Below are 16,583 nucleotides of genomic sequence, written 5' to 3' on the forward strand. Positions count from 1 at the left end.
CAGTGCAAACGGTCAGAGCAGGAATACACAGATGATTGACATTCTTCTCTCACTCTCTTGGCAGTGAGCTCTTGACTAATACCCTAATGCTTCTGACTATGGTGATTACTATTCTGATTATTTTCTTTAATTACTAGGCTACCTTTTAACACTGCTTATTGTTACTCGTTTTATGTTGGAAATCCTGTCACCCATTGTCTTCTTTCAGAGTGTAGAAAGGTTGAATGAATTAAAGGATGGCTGTTAAAGTAGTGACTTGAGTTTACCCACTTTTTGGCCCTGGTCCGATTTTGCTTCGTGGCCGGTGTGATCCCATCTCAAGATGGCATCTAGTTGATTCTTATATATGATTTAATAACTTTGTATCATCGTGTATCGTTCTGGTCTAAATTACACAATGGATCCTAGAGTAAGCCCCTGAAGGCTTAAAGACATTCAGTATCCATGGATATTAAATATTCAATCTTTAAACCAGTAATAAAAAAATGAAAGGACTGACAACAAAGATGCAACAAACTACCTTTTATTGACTTTAGGTTATCACAGCATGCTTAACTTGCTAGAGTGAACAAGTAACTCATATTGTATGGCTTCTTGCTACTGTATAACCTTGATTTCTTCCTCACTCTTCTACTTTCCTGATCTGAAATGACAGAACAATAGCATGTAAAACATTTGGCCAGATAATCCAAACAAATTGCATTTCTACAAACTTGATTCATCTCAGACAGCTCTTTTTTACCGTGATAATTTCCCGACTCTTTGTCCTCAGCTTGTTGACCTGAGACTCGGCGATGTCAGCTCTCTCCTGAGCCTCCTCCATCTCGTGCTGCACCTTCCTGTACCTGGACAGGTGAGTGTTGGCCTGCTCCTCCTGTATGATAAGCCACAGTGATTCAAAACCTGTGGCCTGAGTGACATTTTCAGAATGTGTCATGATGAATACTTAGGTGTACGCACAGCTTCCTCAGACTGCCTCTTGTAGGATTTCACTTTCAGCTGTAGCTTGTCCACCAGATCCTGAAGTCTGATAATATTCTTCTTGTCCTCCTCAAACTGTTGTAAACCAGGAATCATAAAACATTGTAATACAAGCTAACTACTAGCTTAAGCCTACTGTTTTCATCACCAAACTGTATATTATTATTACCAGTAGTTTAAGTTTTAGTTTTGTAAAAAGCAATTTACCTGATAGGTGAGCTCCTTTACTTTTCTCTCATATTTCCGTACTCCCTTGATGGCCTCAGCACCTCGCCTCTGCTCAGCATCAACTTCAGCCTCCAGTTCTCGAACCTTGAATAAAGAATGCAGTGATTTTACAATGCATTATGTTGCATTGCCTTAAAGTAAATATGAATAGGTTGGTCCTTATGGCACATACCCGAGCCTCCAGTTTCTGAAGCTGCTTCTTGCCGCCCTTCATGGCCAGATTCTCAGCTTCATCCAGGCGGTGCTGCAGGTCCTTCACTGTCACCTCCAGGTTCTTCTTCATCCTCTCCAAATGAGCGCTGGTGTCCTGCTCCTTCTTCAGCTCTTCTGCCATCATGGCCGCCTGAAATGTTGTTGAATTGTATATTATTTAATGCAAGCCTATTGCAGTCTAATGTTTCAAAGGCTATAACGCTAGATGTTCAGTTACATAGAAAATGTGTAAGGATGACTCACATCAGTAATGGCCTTCTTGGCCTTTTCTTCAGCATTTCTCGCTTCCTGGACAGCATCTTCCACTTCACCCTGGATCTGGACAAGGTCAGCCTCCAACTTCTTCTTGGTGTTGATGAGGCTGGTATTCTAAACAAATAATTAGTTTGATTACAGTTTAGATTACAGTTTGGATTGGATTACATGCTGTCATTTTTAGTTGTCAGGAGTTTATTTACCTGAGAGTGCAGCAGTCCCACACGCTCGCTGGCATCCACCAGCTCCTGTTCAGCCACTTTGCGGCTTCTGTCCGTCTGCTCCAGTGCAGATCTCAGCTCCTCGATCTCAGCCAGCATCAGGTTGTTCCTGCGCTCCACCATGGCAACCTGCTCCTTCATGTCTTCCTGGCTTCTAATGGCTTCATCAAGGTGCAAAAGCGCATCCTAAATTTAAAAACAAAACAAAAAACATTTGCAATGAAGTCTGAATTAAGTAAACTTTACCTTCAGTTTTGTTTAATAAGCCACCATACCTTAAGCTGTCCCTGCACGTTTCTCAGCTGTTTCTGGGCTTCGGCTGACTGGCGGTTGGCGTGGCTCAGCTGAATCTCCATCTCATTCAGGTCTCCCTCCATCTTCTTCTTGATTCTCAGGGCATCATTCCTGCTCCTGATCTCAGCATCCAAAGTGCTCTGCATGGACTCAATCACTCTCTGGCTGTTCCTCTTGATCTGGTCAATCTCCTCGTCCTTCTCTGCAAGTTTTCTGTCAATTTCACTCTTGACTTGGGTGAGTTCAAGTTGAATGCGGAGAATCTTGGATTCCTCATGCTCCAGGGTAGCCTTGACAAAAAATAAATATCTTGTGTAGGCCCAGCATCACTTAAAATTGTGTTTAATGAGAGATATTTGTCAAACAGTACCTCTGCCTCTTCAAGTGATGTCTGTAGTTCACACTTCTCAATCTCTACAGTCTTCTTCCCTTTCTCCAGTTCATGAATGGTTTTTCCAGTCTCCCCAATTTGCTCAGTTAGATCCGAGATCTCCTCTGTAAGACACAAGGTTTAAGCGGTTATTTAAGTAGGTGTGAACTGAATTATTTGCTTTGTGTCTTTGGTAGACAATTAGATTTAAAATACTGTATACTTGTACATTTATTAAATTACAAAAAGCTGCAATATTGTATTACATTTGATGTTAGTTTAGTTAGTCACTGTTAGTTAGTCACTGACAATTCATGGTACTAGTAGCCTATTTGCTTTCTTTTTTTGAAGTTTGCATACGTTGCAGATTTTTGTTCTCTCTCTTTAAGGTCTCCAGGTGGTCCAAAGATTCTTCGTACGAATTTTTCATCTTGAACATCTCAGTGCTGAGAGAACGAGCTTCTTTTAGAGCTCCCTCCAGCTCTGCCTGGCTTTCCTCATACTTCTGTTTCCACTCTGCAAGAACCTGAACACATAAAACGACCCATGTAATTAATTCCCAATTCTACTGTCTTCATTTAAGCACACAAGGCACACAGAAAATCTAACCTTGTCAAAGTTCCTTTGCTTCTTGTCGAGGTTAGCAGCCAGAGCATTAGCTCTCTCCACATCGATCATCATGTCTTCCACTTCACCCTGCAGTCTCTGTTTTGTCTTTTCCAGAGAGGCACATTTTGCATTCACAGACTCAATGGATTCCTCTGCATCCTGAAGACGTTGGGCAAGCTTTTTCCTGTTGAAACACGTTAGGGTGAGTTATTAGAATTGATGCATGTGATAACAGACTCAAGCTCTTATGTACAGTAGGTGCATCCCTCCCAAACAACCAACTAAAAGTGCATTCAGCGCTACAGTGGAATGGCTTAAATTTGTCATTGATAGTGTTTATACAAAGTTTAAATTGTAATGTCTTACTTAGCATCCTCCAGCTCCTCAGTGCGCTGAATGGCATCAGTCTCGTATTTGGCTCTCCACTGAGCCACCTCGCTGTTGGCCTTAGACATTGCGCGCTGCAGCTCAGATTTGGCCTCCAGCTCCTCCTCATACTGCTCTCTGAGCAGGTCGCAGTCATGACGAGCTGACTGAACAGCATGAGCCAGGGCGTTCTTGGCCTTACAAGGACATAGAGACATTTATTAACTGAAATGTGTCTAACTTCAACCTTTGAACTTAGTCTATTTAATCATGAAACACTGCAGTTCTGTGATGGTGTTTGCGTTTGTGTGAGCACATACTTTAACTTCCTCTTCAATGTGTCTCTTGAGCTCCTCAATCTGCTGGGTGTAAGCCTGCTTGCTCCTTGTCAGCTGAGAGACAAGGGCTTCTTTCTCCTCCAGCTGGCGACTGAATTCACCTGAGGAGAGACAGAGATTTAGAACTAATCTAAATGCAAATGTGTGTATTGTATTGAAAACATAAGGTTAGTATTAATAACTAAAATAATATATATATGTATATATATATTTTTTTCTCTCTCTCTCACCATTCTCTGTTAGCAGTCTTGCCCTTTGTGCCCCAATGTCATTCAGCTGTCGCACGTGTTCTTCATTTTTGGATTTCATCTCACTCAGTTGATCCTCAAGAGTACGACACATTTTTTCCAAATTGCCCTGAAATTAACAAAAGTTGTGCTGATTTAAAATGATGCAATGTAGTCTAATTCAATGAGAGATATGTAGCAGAGTAAGTTTTGTTGACCCAGTTATTGACTCAATATTTTTACTTTACCTTGGATTTGGCAACAGATTCCATATTGCTGCTGAGGTCATCGATCTCCATCTTGTATTCACTTTTCTCTTTCTCCAGCTTCTGTTTGACTCTCTGGAGGTTGTCAATCTGTTCTCCCAGCTCTGCCACACTGTCTGCCTGCTTCTTGCGCAGAGCTGCAGCGGTGGCCTCATGCTGCAGGGTGGACTCTTCAAGGTCACGGCGCAGCTTCTGAAACTCGGCCTCACGCTTCTTGTTCATCTCGATCTGAACAGACGTTGCTCCGCCAGCTTCTTCGAGCCTCTCGCTGATCTCCTCAAGTTCCCTGGAGAGATCAGACCTCTGCTTCTCCACCTTGGCCCGAGCAGCTCGCTCAGCCTCGATCTCTTCCTCCAACTCCTCAATACGAGCCTAATATTTACATGTTGAAAAAAAAACATAAACAAAGCCACAATCTAATTTTATGTTTGTGTAATGCAGTCACTTATGGATATTGTACCAACCTGAAGTTCTTTGATTTTCTTCTGAAGCTGCACACTAAGTGATTGCTCATCCTCAATCTTGCTAAGAAGTTGGCTTGTTTCAAAGTCCTTCCTGTGCGGGGACAAAAATTCATAAATATTTCATTCAGTGTTCATTTTTTTTGTCTTGAAGTAAGCAAAACGAGTTGCAATTTGTAATTGTACTTAGCTTAATTTCTTGACTGTCTATTGTTAGTCTTAAAATCATTGATAAAATCACAATTACACTAGTTTTCTAACATCATTTTGAACATAAGGAAATCCGTTTTTATTGATTATAATCAGTGATATGGTAACTTAAAATTTTGCAGAACCACATTTGAACAGGACTACCTGTTTTCACTGTAGGTTTGTGTATAACCTTTTCAATAAGTATGCTCTTTGGCTACAGGAGTCTTAAAGTCCCTCCTTTGTTAGCAAAAATAATGAAACATGTTAGATGCACACTGTTATTTTGGGAATTGAGGAGGATATAAATTAAGTTGTCATTATTACATACTTCTTTATTTTTTCGTCAGACTGCTGCTTGTCATTCTCCAGATCCATGATGGATTCATGGGCCAGTTTCAGATCTCCTTCAAGCTTTCTTTTTGATCGCTCAAGATCCATACGGAGCTTCTTTTCTTGCTCCAAGGAACCTTCAAGCTGTTTGAACCGAGATGAGGAGTTATTTTTTGTTTTTTACTTTTAAGGGAACTGAAATCAGTTTATTATAATATACTTAGATTGCAATGGTATAAGATTTTTACAGTACAAAATAACTGCCTCAGAATATATGTATCACGGTATCACGGTATATGGAATACACTATTATTATTATTATTAGTAGTAGTAGTAGTATTACTATTATCATTATTATTATTATTATTACTATTATCCATTTCAATGACCCCCCCCCAAGCTTTCTTTCGTTGAACAAATGCTTTATTATATTTGAAACTTGAAACCATTCTTTTTTTAATATAAGTAGGTTTAAACAATCTGAAAAGAAATTCAGTGCAGTAGAGTAAGCAAATGTACACGGTACAATAACCATACATTTTCATACAACAGTATGCCGTGAAACCTTTATATCGCTGCAACCCTATTATATACATACATCGTCCACTTGCTGCTCCAGCTTGACTTTAGCCTTGGTCAGAGTGTTGACTTTGTCTTCCTCTGCCTGCAGATCATCAAGGGTCTGCTGATGGGCCTCTTGGAGGGCTTTCTTCTCTTTGGTCAACTTAGCAATGGTCTCATCTTGAGATGACATTTCCTCAACCAGGTTTTTAACCTGTATTCACAATATTGTAAAAATAAGCTTAGTGTTCTGCAAAGAGCAGACTTCAATGCCAATCTTCAAGGGAAGATACCAACCTTGTTCTCAGTGGCATGTTTCTCCTTTTCCACTTTGGCCAGAGTGAGCTCCAAGTCATCGATGTCTTTCTTCAACTCAGAGCACTCGTCCTCCAGCTTCCTCTTCTTTGCAGTCAGCTCAGCATTCATTTCCTCCTCATCCTCCAGTCTCTCAGAAGTGTCTTTGAGTTTGGCCTCAAGCTGGATTTTTGATTTAATGAGCCCCTCACACCTTTCCTCCGCATCACTGAGGTTTTCATTCTCCTAGATTCGCAATGACATACAATTAAAATTATATTGAGTTATGGTAAAAAAAAAATTTTTTTAAAAAGTAGCAAATTGTCTTTTTAAATTGTCCATTTAACGTACAGCCTGAACTTGTAGCATCAAGTCATTCTTCTCCTGCAGCAGAGAAACCATCTTCTCCTCCAGTTCTTTCTTCTTAGCCAGAGCCTTTGTCAGATCTTCTTTCATCTTTCCAAAGTCCTCTTTCATTTGGGCCATCTCTTTTTCAGTCTCTGCACTCTTCAGCAGAGGCTTAATCTTGAAGTACAGCTTCATCCATGGCCAGGTTTTGACATTCATGAATGAACGGATGTTATACTGAATAGAGTAAATTGCCTCCCTTGGGAAAACAGGTATTGAAGTAAATAAACAGATTCATTTAGATTCTTAAAGCTGTATTAACAGGAAGTATGGAGTGTTTTTTTAAAGTAAATATTTGGCTTGAATACTACACATATGCAGTTGCCTTTTGTTGTATAAAGCTAACTATCTAATGTACCTGCGTTCCATCATCTTGACGAACTCTCTCCTCATGAGGAAACCTCTGCAGAGAGCCTGAGTCATTGTGACCAGCTTAGCAAGTTTATCATCTCTCATCTCCTCCAGAACTCCCAGCAGACCGGCTTTGAAGAACACCTAAAACAAAGTGTTACTCAATGATGTTTATGCTTAGTTGCAGTATCAGTGTTGGCAGTTTAAAAAAAAAAAACACACACAGACAACACACACACACACACACACACACACACACACACACATATACACACACACACACACCCATATCAGACAAACAGATTACCTTTGTGTGTCCAAATTTGTACTGAGTTTTGTCAATATCAATAGAGCCCAAGAGTTTCTCTGAGGCCTTTTTGTTGTCGATGAATTGTCCCTCAGGAATGACACTGGCATTCAAAACTTTGTATCTGATTGGAGGGAAATTAATAATTCAATGAATAATTCATTGTATTGATCATATACAGTATATGTAATCATAATATTGTCAAAAATGTGGTTATACTCAATCAGATCATGCACAGAACAGAATCAACAAATGTGGACTAAGAGGTCCAGAAATAGCTAGTGTACCTCTGCTTGAAGTCACCGTAGAGGATTCTGCTGGGGAAACCTTTCCTGCAGATCCTGATACCTTCCAGCACACCATTACACCTCAGCTGGTGGATGACCAGGAAGTTCTCCATGAGACCTTAAAGACATGGTAAGTTCAGTCTTGTTTTGCATAATTACAGTAGTGTTTAAATGCATAAATGGATACAGATATTAGGCTTACCAGGAGTCTTTGACTCATTTGGAATCAGACAACGTACAAAATGAGGATGGGTGCACCTTAAGTTGGTCATCAACTTGCCTAAATTCTCCTGAAATATGGAAACATTCAAATTTTTACCTAATAAAAATTGACTAGGCTTATTTCCGTGGATGCTCAGGATTTGAGAATTTAGTTGTCTACATCTTGTTATGTATTTTTATGGAATAATTTCATCATTTGTGATACTTACCCTGAACAGAGCAGATACTGTCTGAAAAGACCCACCCTTTTTCTTGGCACCTTTTTTTCCAGCACTCTCAGCTGTACCATGGAGATTACATTTGAATTATTAAGTTGGACAAATATAGAACATTTTATTTAAACTGCATTCATATACAGTATGTAAGCCACACATCGACCAGTGTATTTAAAGATGTAATGAAAACACCTGAAAACACTTCCAACTTGTGTTCTTTAAAATATTATCCTTACCTTCTGTTGGAGCATGTGATGCATAGAGGTGAGCCAACAGTTTGGCTGCAGACTTCTGGTAGAGCTGAACCACTGAGTCGTTCAGGGGGTCTTTGTTCTTATCCAGCCAGCCAGTGATGTTATAATCAACAGTGCCGGCATAGTGATTCAAGGAGAAATGGGCCTCAGCTTTACCTTTGGCAGGTTTGGGTTTCTGGAAGGGAGCACTTTTACCAAGATGCTGGTCATACAGTTTGTTCTTGAAGGTGACGTCTGATGCCTTGGGGAACATGCACTCCTCTTCAAGGATGGAGAAGATGCCCATTGGCTGTCATGATGAAATGATTATTTAAAACAAAAGTTTTTAATGTCATCAGATAGTTTTCTGTTTTATGTGAAAAACAGCATGTCGCTCACCTTTTCAATCAGCTCAATGCAGGCAGCCAGGTCCATACCAAAATCAATGAACTCCCATTCAATTCCCTCTTTCTTGTACTCTTCTTGCTCCAGGACAAACATGTGGTGGTTGAAAAACTGTTGCAGTTTTTCATTGGTGAAGTTGATGCACAGCTGCTCCAAGCTGTTGTACTGAAGAAATTACAATACAAGTGGTTAGCAAAGGCCTGTTAACTTTAGGTAACTAAAAACGTAATTAGTTGTACTCTCAGCTTTAAATGAATCTGCATAAGATTATGCCGTATCAGCCAACCATCCTTACATCAAAAATTTCAAATCCAGCAATATCCAGGACACCGATGAAGAACTGTCTTGCCTGCTTGGTATCCAGCATCTCATTGATTCTGACAACCATCCACAAGAACATTTTCTCATAGACAGACTTGCAGAGAGCCGAGACGGAATTGTTGACCTGATTTTACAAATGAATAATACAATATTAATAAGGATGTTGTAAAAACGAACAAAATTTATTCAACATTTCCGGGGTTGAACAGGTTAAAAAGCATTAAAAGCTATGGTCCAAAGAACGTAATGAGAGTCGGAGTTGCATTGTGAGCCTTAACCTTCAGAATGTTAATATAGCAGCAAACAAATATTTGCTTTATAAAAATATAGCGGACTAATGGAGTCCTGAGCAGAGAATGAAGTCACACTGCCTTTATGTGTGTTGTAATCCAAGCTCCTCTGTTTCATGTTAGTGCTGTTTTTTTCAGTATTTCGAGAACAATTCAGAAAAAATATTATCTATGTTAAAGTGTCTTTTAATTGGGAAAAGGAAGAAGTATTTTGTATGTGTTCATTTCTTTTGTGTGTGTGTGTGTGTGTGTGTGTGTGTGTGTGTGTGTGTGTGTGTGTGTGCGTGTGTGTGTGCGTGTGTGCGTGCGCTCTTGTTGACATCCCATACCTGAGGGACAGTTTGACCTTTTGTCACATACTCATTTCCAACTTTCACTCTGGGGTAGCATAGTGCTTTTAGCAAATCAGCTGAGTTCAGACCCATGAGGTAGCCGATTTTATCTGCCTCTAAAAGAAGAACACAAATAGTCATCTATAAAACCTATTCTAGCATAACTTAAAACATTTACTTCTAAATCACAAGTTCTATTTTAAGTGGCAAAAACTTGACTACTACATTAAAGCTCATGGTGTTTGGGTTTCATACCCTCATTGCCATCGGGCTCAGCCTGCTCTTCACGCTGCTTCTGCTTGAACTTCATGTTTCCGTGATGCATCACAGCTCCAGTCAGCTTGTAGATGCTCGCCTTCTCTTCTGCAGTAAAGCCCAGGATGTCAATAGCAGTCTGTGAAATAAAGAGTCAGTTTAAAACACAAACTTCTATAAATAGGGGAGGATGTTAAACACAATTCCTTTATATTAACGCAATCCAGTACAACACTACCATACATTACGATTTCAAAACTTACAATAGAGTTGAGTCCAAATGATAAAGATAGGATTTATTGCAGAGATAATGGTAACTGGTAACTTAATGTACGTAATAGAAATAGTAATCATAAAAGTGAACATAAGACTGATCTGTAATGGCTGCAAATGTAATAATCAAAGTGAAGTTGTCCTTACATCAGTGGCGACGAATTCTTCAACGTCATCGATACTTTTGACTGTGATTTCACCCTGACTGATCATGTGATAGTCATATGGATTTTTGGTGATCAGGAGGGCCTCTGAAGAAAGGGAAAACAAACATGTAAATATAACTGAATATATATGCTATACATGTGATAAGCTATTGTTGTTTACTTCCAATCCAATCCCATCCAAATTTATTTATTTATAGAGCACATTTAAAAACAACCACAGTTGACCAAAAAAACATAGAAAGAACACAATAAACACAAAACAACAAAAGGACAACAGTTTAACAGCAAAATGACAGTAATATCAAAAGGCAACTATTGTAAAGTGTTAAATAAAAAATATGTTTTTAGACGGGATTAAAAACAGACAATGTTGGAGCCAGCCTGATATGTAGAGGCAATTGATTCCAGAATTTAGGGATTTAAGAATAGCTGATAATATTATTCACTAATCTCTTACCTATCAGCTCAGGTTTGTGGCCTGTCATGAGCTGATAGAAGATGTGGTAGCTCCTCTCAGCAGACAGCTGAAACGTCACCCGAGACTTCTCCAGCAGATCTATATAGATTTATGTTGTGGAAAAATGGAGGGAACACTCCAGTGAAGCACAGCTGAAGGAGTTGGTCATGCAATAAAACAGATAATTCTGGATGAGTTCCAAGAAAACTCTTACATGTTTCAATATCAGCTGAAGCCAGCTTTCCAGTTGTCCCAAAGTGAATTCGGATAAACTTTCCCTTTACAAGAACAGATTAACATTTCAATTAATGTCACAGTAAATAACACACAATTTCAAGTCAAAGAGAAATCACAAAAATAACTTACAAAACGTGAAGAATTGTCATTCCTCACAGTCTTGGCATTACCGTAAGCTTCCAACAGTGGGTTTGCTGCAATAATTTGATCTTCCAGTGACCCCTAGAAATAACATGTCAATATGACAATACTCAAAATACTTTTCATTTTATGTTTAAAATTAATATTGTTTAACGTTTTCTTACCTGTATCTTGCCAGCAGTCTGCTCAGATTTCTTTCCTCCAGCCACTGCGATTGTCGCAAAGTACTGGATAACACGTTTGGTGTTGACGGTCTTTCCTGCACCGGATTCTCCACTGGGTGTGTTTATGAATATATTTTGAAATGATTTTACTTCTGTTGCCAATACTTACAGTATATTGTAGATGATATAGAAAATTGTCACTTACGTAATCAGGATTGACTGGTTTTCTCTATCTGCAAGGCATCAAAATGGTGTAAAACAGTTAGTAGTTGACTTCTCCTGAAGTGCAGCTGCTATATTTCTGGACACACTGCTGCTTATAAACTGATTGATACCTTGGAGCATGAACTGATAGGCGTTATCAGAGATGGAGAAGATGTGGGGTGGAGCCTCAATCCTCTTTTTCCCTCTGTATCCTGAGACAACCACTGAGTCGTACACTGGGAGCCACTTGTAGGGGTTCACAGTGACGCAGAACAGTCCTGAGTAGGTCTGTAACAGTGTGTGATATGAAACAACAATACATTTTTCAACAAATACATGTATATGCAATTAAAGTTATCTCTCTTCTCCACAAAACTCACATAGATCATCCATGCTGCATAGCGCTCTTTGAGGTTATACAGCACAGAAGGCTCACTGAGGTGGGTCATCATGGCCATGTCCTCAATCTTATCGTACTTTGGAGGGTTCATGGGATGGATGTCGTCTTCTTTCACAGTGAGAGTCTGTTACAGAAGAGCCACAAAAATATGTTTAGTTACTGTCAAGCAGTTATGTGTTGTCTAATGTATTGTTGTTGTTATTCATCTGTCTGTCTGCAAACAAATGTTTGACGGTATATTATGTTTTAAATCTTTAGTGCGTAATGTTTTTTTTATTATTATTAATGAATGTCCGTTACATTCAAGCCATTGCCAAATGAGTTGATACAAAGCTAATTAAGACTTTCAGCTCCTCTGTCTGTTTTTCTCATTATGGCTATGTTTAGAAAATGGGGTCATCCAAGGACTTTCGCATGCAGACAATCGAGCGAAGATGCTCCATGTCCTCCTTGGTTACAAGCAACTGCGTGAAAGAGGGTTGGGGGTGGTGCGTGATCACGGAGGGCTTGTATCATGTGGAGGCGCCGACAGTTTTGTTGTCATTACTTACAACTCCTCATGGGGGAGACAGAAAGTACGCACTATGCCTTCAAACTTTGATTTTCATTTAAACCTTTTACATCATCAAATAATTGACATGTATTACAGCTGTCCAGATTTTACATAAAAAATGTTAAGCCCTGTAAAACATTTAATTCTACTGCGTTCGATCTCACCTTTTTACAGAGGGTCTCCACGGTGGTATTACAGGCAGAAGTTAGGATTTATAAAACCACAAATATTTTTACCTTTTACTTTAGGGTTCACACACAGGAGCACACAGGATGTCACACTTTATTCCACTGCCAACATGCTCACCTTTCCACAGAGGGTCTCCACGGTGGCTTTGCCACCCTCTCTTTTAATAAGTTTCCCCTTTAGGTACATCTCTTTGGGCTCGGCCACAAAGTATGCAGTTTTAGCATCAAAGGGACTGGTTTGAGCTTCAAGCCTCTCTCGTTCTGGCTTCCGGAGGTAAATGGCCGCCGGGCCAAAACACTGCATTTCAGGATCAATACTCATGATGACCCTTTACTGCACAATAGGAAACAAAACAAAAGTCATTCATTTTAAATGCCAGGAAAGATAATAGATGAGTGCCATGTGGTGACTTCTACAATGTCTATTATAACTGTCGTCAAATAAATGCTCTACCATCAACCTTGGTTAAATACATATAGGTACCGGTATACCAGAACTTAGCAAAGTACTAACACGATTGTGATCTTTGTAGGGGACAAGCTTTATTTTACAAGTATAGTACATATGCAATAGTAATTGTTGAAACCATAGTTATTCTCCAGGACAAATAAGAATTTACCTTTGATGACACCAGGAGAGCAGGAGGTTTGTTCTGGCAGATTTCAGTGCAGACCTCTGAAAAAAAGAGCAAAGATGTAAGATCCAGAAAGGCTACTTAGAGAGTTAACTCTATCATAATTTATTTAAAAACATAGTGAGTAAAATTAAATGCAAATATATTGATAATACTTTACAAACTGTTTGTAGTCCTATAAATGTTTATCTTCCATATTTTAAACACAATATTGACTTGATGAAAACGATGCATGGCAGTATTATAAGTATACTAATTTGTTTTGGAGTAGTTTAATGACTCTAAACATGTCTGAGCCACTAAGAAACTCACCTTTGCTGGGTGCCTGTTCTTGGTGGAGGTTTGCTGTGCCTTTTATACCAGTGTGATGGGAGCCTATCACATGTGCATTGCTGTATTTGGTCATGTTGCCTGACATAATGCTTGTGCAGTAGTTCTTACCGCTAGCTGTCACATTACACAGTTTATGGGATGTCTTCCACGCTGGATCATTGTCAATCTCTGGAATTGAGGTGTTCTCCATATTCCTGTAATTATTGGTAAACGACTAGGCTGTTGTGTTGCCTTTAGTAATACATGTTGTCATATTGTGAAGAAAGGAGCAATATTTTGAGATGTTTACACATATATTTCTTTTTTGTACTTAAGTAAGTTTAATACATGCTAGTGTAGCATGTGGATTTGAAGTTGGTTGTGTTTGTGGATACTATTGTGTATGCAAATAAGATACAGATAGGAAGTTGCTTCAGTTTTTGCACAATGTCCGTTCAGTGAAGACAGCCCAAAGGTGTGACTAATACATCTTTTTTATTCCCCCTGGCACAACAGTAGCCCCGTGCCCCCATGCTTTGGGGAAGCCTTAAAAAGTCACTGATATACTGTTTCAGAGTCCTCACAAGTCAGAAATTATTAAAAAAGGAAATGAGTGCCAATGAGCTATCAAGAAAAGTAAAAGATTGCCTAGGGATTGTTTCTCACAACAGTGCCAACAGCTGGTCTCATTCTTGCTCTTAAGGGATAAACAAGGGAGACTGAGACAGTCCCTAAATGTAGAGCAGCTGAGAGATGGATTCCAGCTCTATTTCCTTTATGTTTTACAAATCACCTCAAGTTCAGAATGTTTAGGGTGTTCAATTTTAAGTTGTTTTGTTTATTAAAAGTCTGCAGTAAATGCTGAGAAAGAAGATGTCATCGATGGCAAATGTACTCGTCTCCAAATGTATTTGCCAAGATCGTGGCACGCCAAAGTGCGGGTAGACAGCACTGTTTCCATTGCAAAGAGTATCTACTTACGGCTGTGATCAAGAAGAAGAAATTCTGAAGTGGTTACCCACAAGATATAATGAGCCTCTGTCTTTAATGAAGATGTGTTACATGATACCTGCTCTGAAACCTTCTGTCTTATTAGGGCAAAACTCAAATATAGCACCAGGCTTGTGTTGATGCTCGAGCCAAATGCTCAAGAGGCTTATTGTGTTCTTATGGTCTTTGATCTCCGTCTGTCAGTTTCTTTGTCAAGCAGCAACAACTGGGCCCAAGATAACAAAACAAGGTGAGTATTAAGTAACATTCCAGTCTAAAAGCAGGCCACAAAGCGCATGGATATATATTTACAGTAACAGCAGCATCCATGTTTAACATTGTAAGTACAAATTTTTAATACATTTTTGAATTGTATTTATGGTTCTGCATTGTGATGTTATTGTTTTAGAATGGTAAAGTGAAATGATTCAAACTTTCAGCACCCATGTGTTTGGTTTTTAATAAACAAGGATGCGTGTGTCGAGCTCACTAACTGTGCAGCTGTAGCCTCAAGGTCCTCGCCCATCTCAAAAATGTGTTTTTCTTTTTAAGAACTTCTGTCTTAAAACTGCTTTGGTGTCATTTATGCTTCAGGACAGGAGGTACATTGTAGTATTGTCTTGAAATCTTTCATCAAAGTTCACATTAAGCTGTACTCAATAGCTCTCCAACAACCAGTGACTGCCATTTTGAAGAATGCCAAAACATTATGTTTCTGACAAGGTTTAGGGTTTGTTGCTTAAAATTAGGTCTCAGTGATTGATTTTGACCCTGCTTACTTGTCCATCTCGCAGTAAAGCCCCTGGGATGAGGGTGGGAGAATGAGAAGGTGAGAAGTGGGAGGTGACTGTGGATTCCAACACTCTATTAGTCATACTTGATATTTTGAAAGCTTCTGACTTCATGTACGTAGATGACATTTGACATCATCATGCCACTGAGCAAATTATGTATACAATTCTTCAATATACACTGTGATTGGCCACTCTGTGTCACAATGAAACTTAATAGCTGAATCAAAACCTTTGCAGTGTTGCAGTAACAGCTTTTCTTTATGACCACAATGAGAGTGGTTGCTGGGGGTGCTGTCAGTTCCTTGGTGGTGTTAATGGCTGTCACAAGGATGTGTGTGTAATAATGTTTGTGGTGGGGGCGGGGGGTCACTGGCATCATATAAACAACAGAGGGAGCCTCAAGTTGCAAAGGTGTAAACATGCTGCCTGTTACCAGCTTCTCTATCATTAACCTCAGGTCCCTTAACATTATAGCACCTCACCATCTTGTGAGTGCATTGAGAGGTAAGTTAAGTTATTGATACAACATTGTAAATACGTATTTAGAAATATGAATTCACTTATGTTTCATCTTTACTTTGTTCCTATACAGAGTCACAAAGGCATGTTTGAATCTATCCCACAACGCATTGGACATAAAATATGGTATGGTATTTACAGATCTAGATATCACAAATTGTGATTCATGTTTAGAGGTTTTAAGGCATCCATGTCATTATGTCACCGTTTGTGTCTTTGCCTATTCTTTTCACTGCAGCTGTGTTGAAATATTTTGTATACATTTTATGTTTTCAAAGATATGGAAGCCAAGATAAAATTCAGTTCATTGCTTTCCTGTATAAACTCTGGTCTCTGGTTGTAATTTTTCATTTCTTCACTATTGTATTATGTAATTTCAAATGTAGGGAAGTACCATAGGTCATTATTTAAATTAATATTGGGCAGCTCTTGTATTGCCTTTTGAGAGTATGATTTGAAATGTGCAACTAAAATAAAACCAGTTTAGACAGGTGCAGAGTTCTGTTACAAGACTGCTGTGTCACTTACTGCATTACTTCAGTAGACTATCTGTCCCAAGGGGCCAATAGTGAGCTTGGCAGTTACTGTATATTTTTGTTAAAGGGGTACTCCAGCAATTTAGTATTGCACTTGCTTAAAGTTAGGAAACTCACATAAAACAGATTAAATGTAAGGTTCACAGTTTTTCAAGTCTGTCTCAAAACAGTGCTCACATGC

General features: G+C 39.1%; 1 protein-coding gene across 1 annotated transcript; it reads right to left on the reverse strand.

Moving 5' to 3' along the window:
- Nucleotides 1-507: 507 nt before the first annotated feature.
- Nucleotides 508-13,577, reverse strand: LOC114553628 (myosin heavy chain, fast skeletal muscle). Its single transcript, XM_028574909.1, has 41 exons — nt 13,564-13,577; nt 13,237-13,292; nt 12,735-12,950; nt 11,856-11,999; nt 11,607-11,763; nt 11,477-11,504; nt 11,272-11,383; nt 11,096-11,188; nt 10,944-11,007; nt 10,730-10,828; nt 10,253-10,356; nt 9,833-9,971; nt 9,575-9,693; nt 8,930-9,079; nt 8,629-8,799; nt 8,233-8,539; nt 7,991-8,061; nt 7,762-7,849; nt 7,560-7,677; nt 7,273-7,396; nt 6,973-7,109; nt 6,558-6,813; nt 6,210-6,452; nt 5,950-6,126; nt 5,350-5,495; nt 4,833-4,923; nt 4,351-4,740; nt 4,106-4,232; nt 3,858-3,976; nt 3,538-3,734; nt 3,172-3,355; nt 2,923-3,088; nt 2,563-2,687; nt 2,174-2,482; nt 1,881-2,084; nt 1,666-1,791; nt 1,382-1,552; nt 1,189-1,293; nt 961-1,056; nt 743-874; nt 508-643 (listed from the first exon to the last, which is right to left on the reverse strand). The coding sequence occupies exons 3-41, from the start codon at nt 12,936-12,938 to the stop codon at nt 623-625; spliced, it is 5,814 nt and encodes a 1,937-aa protein (XP_028430710.1). The 5' UTR covers nt 12,939-12,950; nt 13,237-13,292; nt 13,564-13,577; the 3' UTR covers nt 508-622.
- Between the last annotated feature and the right edge of the window lie 3,006 nt (nt 13,578-16,583).

The sequence above is a fragment of the Perca flavescens genome, chromosome 4 (genome assembly GCF_004354835.1).
Source record: "Perca flavescens isolate YP-PL-M2 chromosome 4, PFLA_1.0, whole genome shotgun sequence".
Classification (NCBI taxonomy): Eukaryota; Metazoa; Chordata; class Actinopteri; order Perciformes; family Percidae; genus Perca; species Perca flavescens.